The 7,516-nt window shown below is 43.0% G+C and overlaps 1 protein-coding gene across 1 annotated transcript; it reads right to left on the minus strand.

Annotated features, from left to right (window-relative positions):
* Positions 1-916: 916 nt before the first annotated feature.
* On the minus strand, positions 917-2,777 carry LOC117511458 (E3 ubiquitin-protein ligase Topors-like). Its single transcript, XM_034171481.1, is given in 3 exon segments — positions 917-1,836; positions 1,839-2,513; positions 2,516-2,777. Coding segments are annotated over 3 exon segments (1,857 nt in total).
* Between the last annotated feature and the right edge of the window lie 4,739 nt (positions 2,778-7,516).

Here is a 7,516-nt window from a genome sequence, read left to right on the forward strand (position 1 = left end):
ATTGCTATAAAATGTGTAGTTTGTGGGACTAAGGGGTTGTAACATATCCTGAGAAATAGGGGATACTGACGTAAAGGGGTGGCGTCGTTCCTGACCAAAACCACAAATTTTTTTTTTTAATTATGGGGCGATAGATTTTTTTTTTTCCCCCCAAAAAAATGTCAAATACAAGAGTGTTTGGCAGATGTAAGGGAATGTGACATTACTTATTTATTTATTAAAGTAATTTTTAGAAAGAAAATGGGGGATTGTGGCTGGTCTTAGGGTTGTGACGGTTCCTGAGAACATTTTTCGTATTTTACCTTAATTTGTGTATGTAAAGGGAATATGGAGGAATTTTAATTTCTAAAGGAAAAGGTGTGAACAGAATCACAGGTTGTCTGAGGTTTAAGGGAGTGCGATTATTCCTGTGAACTATTAAATGTACTCAGGGCAGGAAACAGAATGCAACCTTTGACCTCTTAAAATAGGTCAAGATTAGCCATCTTTGAATTTGTCCAAGGCCTGTGTCCCAAGAATGGTCCCTGTGAATTGAATCACACGTCATAAAGTCACATAGCGTGATACAGAAAATCATGATACACCGGAGCCTATATGACAGTCAAGCAATGATGTTGCACGTTGTGCCGATACTTCGAACTGTGTGTCCAGTAATCCAGGAAGTGTTTCCGCCATAGGCATTAGGTTCAGCCAGGTTTCCGTGAGTTTTGAGGTTTGTATCACATCAGACTAGTGATGTCATCGCTCATTCTGAAGCCTCCTTGCTGGGCTGGACCACATGAGTTTTGGTCAATTGAGAGTAGTGATGTTGTGGTTGGTGTCTGCAGAAGTTGTGTCTAAGATGAACCGGTTAAAGCCAAAGCTTGTTGAACAGTTTTTGAATAAAAATTATCCCCCCACATCCATATTACACAAATCAGTTTCCGTCTCCGTCTCGACTGTGAAAGCTGTATGACTGCACACTACAACTAGGTGACAGTCTGTGATACTCATAACCAGAATGGCTGAAATCAGCATCCCTCCTTTTATTGTAGCTGCTGCTACATTTTGAGTATGAGGCATCTCGAGTGATGGAATAAGAACAACCTCCATCAATGAGGAAATGACTGCCATTGCCCGGAGAGGTCACTGGACACCTGCGCTCTGCTTCTTGACCTACTCCTACTCCTCCTCCTCCTGTTCTCTCTGTTGTTACACCAATGCTTCTTGACCTACTCCTACTCCTCCTCCTGTTCTCTCTCTTGTTAGACCAATGCTTCTCCCTGTGGTTATTATGTGATTTATGAGATGTTTTGTGTTTTTTACATGTAGAAGACCACCTTTCATCTGCATTCAGCTGATTATCCACCAACACTGCGTTCTGTGACCTTGAGCCATCAGCTGTGTCACTGCTCTGAGAAGTTTGAGGACTAGGACTGATGGATCGAATGTGTTGAGGAGCAGGAGGCACTTCTGTAGAATCTTCAGCAGAAGATTCATCAGAGTCAGAAGAAAGTTGGACCAGTTCAGGAGTGCGCTCTGCTCTGGGTTTAAGAAAGCTGACAATAATGCAGTCATCACTGTCAGAACAGTAGTCACTGTTAACGTTACTATGAGTTGCTTCTGTGTGATTACGAGTCCTTGAAATTTGTGACAAAGGTACAGACTCTGCCGTGTCCTCCTCAAAACTGGTATCGCTGTCAGAGTCGGGGACAGTCAGATTCTCCCTATTCTGCTCTGCTGCTATAAAATATGATGGTCCAGGTGTTTCATCATCCCACAAGGAGGAGCTCAAATTAGATCTGGTATCTTCATGTGGTTCCAAGTCCACAGAGTTTGGCTCATCGTCTGAGATGGTGAGTTGGTGCTGCCATCTTCATTGGTGAAAGGGCCGGGGCAGTTGTATACTGTGTTCTGATCATATGCATCCACATTGAAGGGACACTTGGCAAAGCTGATGAACTCATGCAGAAAGTGATCTGTGTGACCCTGAAGAAACAGCCTCAGCTTGTCTCGAAAACGTGCGTCCTCCATGTCACACTGGGAAATACGTGACATGATGATGTTTTGAACTATGTTGACCAGAGAACCATGGGCACCATACAGCACAACAAGCTCTGTTTTTAACCAGGGGATCAGTCTATGCAAGCAGGCAGGATTTCTTCAGTAGAAGTCTGCTGAGGTGTCTCTGGAGCAACCACCATCCAAGATAGTTGTAACTTTCAATCCTTTCCGGTACAACTTCCTCCTGAAGTTGATCATTTCTTGTTCTCTGACTTTATGCAGTGCTGTGCCTTCCCTTGCAGCCCTCCTCCTGGCTGCCAACCTCATCATCATCTGCTTGATATAGCTGTACTGAGCTTGTTGGTGAGAATTAACTGAGGCTTCAAACATCACACCATTGTCTGGAAGTGGGGAAGTCCTCCTCTGAAACGCTCTGTGTACTCCAGTAAGAGTTGTGCGGTACCTAAACCGAACGCCACCAAAAGTGCCAAAGGAGCCATTATCTACCGGCCGTAGATCGGCGTAAGTAGAAAGTCATGTTCTGATTTTATAGTGTGATAGATGGAATTAAATGGCCGTTTGCATAGAGGGCACGTTGCCTTGTTTTTGGACCACTCACGAATGCAACGGAAGCAAAACTTGTGCAAGCAGGTGTCCAAGTAAGCAATGTTGTTGAATTTGTCCAAACAGATCGGACATTTGGAATCTGGCGACAACTCCGTTGACATTTTTTCCGAGGTATTCCTTCTGAGACTCTTCTGTGTCTGCTGCAGCACAAACTTGATTGCAGACATTATCTGAAAGAAAGAAAGTGTTAAAGATTTTATATATATATATATTTTATCACTGTTAAACATTTGTTCCTTTGTCTTTGTTTTGATGAAATGTTATTGAGCTGTTTTGCACCTGTCTTAACGTAACCCTGAGAATGTACTTGTTATTATTACACTGACAGCACAACCTTTGTTTCTGTAGCCACTAACGACTGGGAGTGAAGAGATGGAGGTTATTTTGACCTTATGCTGTACAAATGCTTACTGTTTTAAACAGGACACTCCAAGCTTTTGCAGAACAGATGATAAGTGCAAACAGAGGAGCCTGCAAGAACGAGATGTGCTGACCTTCAAAGATATGATTAAACAAAGGAACTGTTTTTCCACGCAGCTGCACTTATTGACGTATGTGTTTGTTTTACGGGAAGAAACTTGTCTCGCGCTCTCCCCCCCCTTAGGACAAGTTTCTCAATGTGGGTAGGTTTTTCTAATAAAAAGAGTGAGCAGGCGCAGCAGTCCTTAGTGCTTTCAGTGGTACTACGTGTACGGACTGTTTGCACTCCTCGCGAGCTAAATTTGACTTTCTGTCTCACTGGTGTTTTTTGACTCTGTTTGTCTTGTTAAAGGTTTTAAGAATGTTTGGAGGAGAAAATACCCAACATTGACTGGAGGCTACGTCCGGGAGCTCAACAATACCGGAGGTGTCCGGCGGGGGTCGCCAAGTCCAGACGTAAATCCTTGGCCAAGGTCCGATCGATTGATCGTGTCTGCAATTGTCGACCGCCGGTGGCATCGTCTGGTTGACGAGATTTTCCCGAAGAAGACAGACAGGAAGTCGAGTCAGTGAGTAGAATCTCTTTGTAACAGTACTGAGTGAATGGTGATCAGATCACATAAACAGTTAAATTCCGCAAGCGATGATACAGAATCGTCTGTTAATGAAACACAGTTAAACTCTGTAAGGAGGTCGGACTCCTCTACGATGGCGAGGAACGCACGTAGTTAAATTCCGAAGGAGGGTGCGGACTCCTCTGTTTATATACGCGTACCGGTAGGGAATAAAAGTGTGATCACATAAACAGTTAAACTCCGTAAGCGATGGCGTGGAATCGTCTGTTAATGTAAAGCAGTTAAACTCCGCGAGGAGGGCGGACTCCTCTACGGTTGCGAGGGACGCACGTAGTTAAATTCCGGAAGGAGGGTACGGACTCCTCTGTTTTAATATGAAGTAATACCGGTTTTTGAGAATAAAAGTGTGAGAGTGTAATACTTTGGACAACGTTAGTGACAACCGTGTGTGTGGAAGCAGAGGCAAGTGATTCCGCTTCCTACGGGGAGGTGAAAGGAATCAACCACACGACGGCAAATTAATTGTCACGTCCAAAGAAAGTGAAAACTTCAGATTTAGAACACCCTAGGTGTGCCCCCGTCTGAAGTCCAAATTATAACAAGGGATAATAAAAATGGGGGGTAAGACGTCTAAAAATAAGGAAAATGTATCAACTGACGACTGGAAATTTATGGATGCAAAAAATCCAAAAGCAACAAAGAAATTGGAGACCTGGATAAATAAACATGACTTTGACGGACGACTGAACCTGACTAGTATTCAGAAGTTGAAGGAAAGGTTGGAAAAGGAACATAAAGGTGATAAAAAAAAGAAGCAGAAAATAGGGGCAGATTTAGTGGCATTTTGGGAGGAGGAAGCAGAGAACAGACGGAAGGGAGCAGAGAAGCGACGATTAGAGAAAGCAAGGAAAAAGAAAGCTGTAGGTAAGGCAGAAGAAGATGTGATAATTCAGCACAGAGAACCAGAACAACCTCAACAACCACCGTCGGCTGGATCGTCGGTGACAACAACACCTTTATATCCTCCTCTACCAGAGGATGATGATGTACCGCCACCACAGTATGATTTGGCAGTAAAACCTAAGGCAAAAAGTGAAAAACAAGAAAAACCACAAACACGCAGTCAAACAAAAGTGCCTACAGCTCCTCCCATGGAGGAACACAGTGACCAGGAAGGCATCTATCCTTTGATAGAAGTACCAAATCCTTGTGCAGGAACTCCAGGGCACCGACCAACCATGCTCGTATATCGAACATGGAATGCTGATGATATCAAAGCAGCAGTTGACATGATACCATCACCTCATGTTGACATTGAGGGATTCATGCAAGACATAGAAAATATTAGAAAGTCGTATCACCTAGATGGAACTGAGGTCCAACAGGTATGGATGAAAGCATGTGGCCCAAAGTGGAGTCAGGTACGTGGGGACTGGAATCCTGTAGACGCGGAAAGAAAGCCACTGGAGCATGATAATCCAGTGTTGCAGACAAGAGTGGAAGCTATGATTACACGAGCAAAAGGAGTATTGGGCCCAAAGATAAATTATACTGAAATTACTAGGACAACTCAGAAAGAAGGAGAGCCATGGGCAGACTTTAGATGCAGATTTGAGAGTGTCTTTAGGGTCCATAGTGGCATATCGCCAGGAACACCGGTGTATGAACAACAATTGAAAAACGCTCTGATCCAGCATTCCAACAAGGATATAAAAGCTTGGATACAGAAACATTGGATTGGACTGCCTACAGGCACATTGGAAGAAACACACCCATATTTCAGCGCACAGGAGGTGTTAACATGGTGAGAGAAGAAAGCGATGACCCCACATTCCACTATTACTATACATTTGACATTTCTGAAGAAGATGCTGCAGGATGGGGTAAAGATGTCGTTTTGCAAGCAACAGCCCTACTGAAACATCCTGAACAAAAGATGTCACCACCTGACCTGCATGTCACAATGTGGCATAAAGATCCTCCAGGTCCGGATGGTGACTATGAAAACAAATTGAAAGACATTTCACCTGTGAAGCTGACAATGACAGATTTGATTCATGATGGCAACTCCACAGCTGTCATAACAGTGACAGGTGCCACTGAAGATGTTTTAAAATTGAGATTCACAGGTATGCCATTACATGTGTCACTTTGTAAACCATATTTGACAGAATGGCAAGATTTGGGACTGACAGTCATGACAGCTTTGTCAGCCACTGATTGGAGCAGAGTTGGACCACGAACAGAGTTCAGCCCATCAACTAAATTGTATAAAGTGCCAGTTAATGTCTCATTGGTGCTGACAGCCGGAACACATATTGATGTGTCCACTTCACAATCCTGAGTGTTTCAGTTGAGTCCTGGAGAAGATGATCTTCTTTCTTCAGTACCATCAGGATTGTGGACAACAGGTCCTTCAGACGTAGGACTGATTAAAAATGCACAACCTGTAGTTATAAGACCAAAAACAGAATACAGACCATGTGTAAGACAGTATCCATTGAAACCTGATGCAATTGAAGGAATCAGGCCAGTAATAGAGGATTTGTTAACAGCAGGAGTAATAGTACCATGCCCAGATTCACCATGTAACACACCCATATTTCCTGTAAAAAAGGCTCCGCCCTCAGTGGGGTGGAGAATGATTCAAGATCTGCAGGCAGTAAATGCTGCTGTGATTAAAAGAGCACCATGTGTTCCAGATCCACACACCTTGTTAAATTCGCTGAGACCAAATTCTAATAGTTTCTCAGTAATTGACATAAGTAATGCATTTTTCTCTGTGCCAGTACACCCAGATAGTCAATTCTGGTTTGCTTTTACCTTTAAAGGACAACGATATACATTTACCAGATTACCGCAGGGTTACGCAGAGAGTCCAACTATTTATTCTCAAGTCATGTCAGCATGTTTAGCCAATTTCGTTCCACCGGCAGATAGCCAACTATTAGTGTATGTTGATGACATTTTGATTGCCTCTGACACACGAGAAACTGCATAACTGACACAGTAGCATTATTATGTTTCTTATTTGATAATGGCCACAAAGTGAGTAAAAACAAAGTTCAGTTGTGTAGGGATAAAGTAAAATATTTAGGACATGAATTATCAGCCACAGGGCGTACGATCCTGTCTGACAGAAAGGAAGCGATTTTACATGCTCCGAAACCACAAACTAAAAAACAGATGATGTCATTTCTTGGACTGACAAATTACTGCAGGGCATGGATTCCTTGCTATGCAGAGTTGACTAGTCCACTTTCTGATTTGATGTACAAAGATGATATTTCAATGTCAACTGTGCTGGAGTGGAACAAAGATGCTGAGGAAGCTTTTGTAAAAGTCAAACAAACATTAGTGTCATCCACAGTTTTGGCACTACCAGATTATAGTAAACCATTCATTCAAACAGTTGATTGTAAGAATAAGTTCATGACTAGTGTTTTGGTACAAGTGTATGGCTCAAAATTAAGGCCAGTTGCCTACTACTCATCTAAATTGGATGCAGTGGCAAGTGCTCTACCACCATGCGTACAAGCTGTTGTTGCAGCCTCTATGGCTGTTCAAAGTAGCAGTAATGTTGTTCTATTCCATCAGCTGACATTGAAAGTTCCACATGTAGTTTCTGCACTTCTGTTGCAGACAAACATGAGCCTTTTGTCCCCAGCAAGACATCTTTCGTGCATGTCCTTGCTATTATCACAACCACACCTTACGGTAGAGCGATGTACAACATTGAACCCATCCACATTGATACCTTTACCTGAGGATGGTGAGCCGCACAATTGTCTTGATGTAGCAACTGTCTGTATGAAGGCCCGTGTTGATCTTTTGGATACGCCCATCCCACACAGTACAATTGTGTATGTGGATGGATCCTCCACTAAAAATGCTTATGGACAAACACAATC

The sequence above is a fragment of the Thalassophryne amazonica genome, chromosome 6 (genome assembly GCF_902500255.1).
Source record: "Thalassophryne amazonica chromosome 6, fThaAma1.1, whole genome shotgun sequence".
NCBI classification, from domain to species: domain Eukaryota; kingdom Metazoa; phylum Chordata; class Actinopteri; order Batrachoidiformes; family Batrachoididae; genus Thalassophryne; species Thalassophryne amazonica.